The sequence below is a fragment of the Penaeus monodon genome, chromosome 24 (assembly GCF_015228065.2).
Source record: "Penaeus monodon isolate SGIC_2016 chromosome 24, NSTDA_Pmon_1, whole genome shotgun sequence".
NCBI lineage: Eukaryota > Metazoa > Arthropoda > Malacostraca > Decapoda > Penaeidae > Penaeus > Penaeus monodon.
Genome location: NC_051409.1, coordinates 34,940,859 through 34,941,235, shown reverse-complemented (window position 1 = coordinate 34,941,235; position 377 = coordinate 34,940,859). Strand labels below are relative to the sequence as shown.

The 377-nt window shown below is 54.9% G+C and overlaps 1 protein-coding gene across 1 annotated transcript in view; it reads left to right on the top strand.

Moving 5' to 3' along the window:
• LOC119589011 (delta-sarcoglycan-like) overlaps positions 1 to 377 on the top strand; it is a gene marked incomplete at its 5' end in the record, with an annotated part of 9,922 nt that overhangs the window by 3,150 nt on the left and 6,395 nt on the right. The window contains 1 exon segment of the mRNA XM_037937604.1: positions 175 to 377. Coding sequence (XP_037793532.1) covers positions 175 to 377 — 203 coding nt within the window.

The window sequence follows — 377 nt, the reverse complement described above, 5'->3', positions numbered from 1 at the left end:
TGTGTAAGAATCCCAACTAACAAGCAACTAACCCCCCCCCCCTTAAAAATAAACCCTAAACCTTAAAAAAAAATATTATTCCTCTCCTCCCTTAAAAAACCCTACCAATCCTCTCTCCTCCCTTAGAAATAAACCCTAGACCTTAAAACCCTATCATCCCGTCTCCTCCCTCAGCGTGGAGAGCGTGACGAGGGACGTCCGCGCGGAGGCGGCGGAGGAGGCGCGGGTTGAGGCGCGAGACGGTGACATCTCCGCGATGTCCCTTCGCGACATCTCCCTCGTGGCGCGCCAGGGACTCATCCACTTCGATAACCCTTTCATTTCGATGCCGAGGCTCCCTGTGCACGGGGACGAGGCTTTCCTGAAGGAGGGGCTGC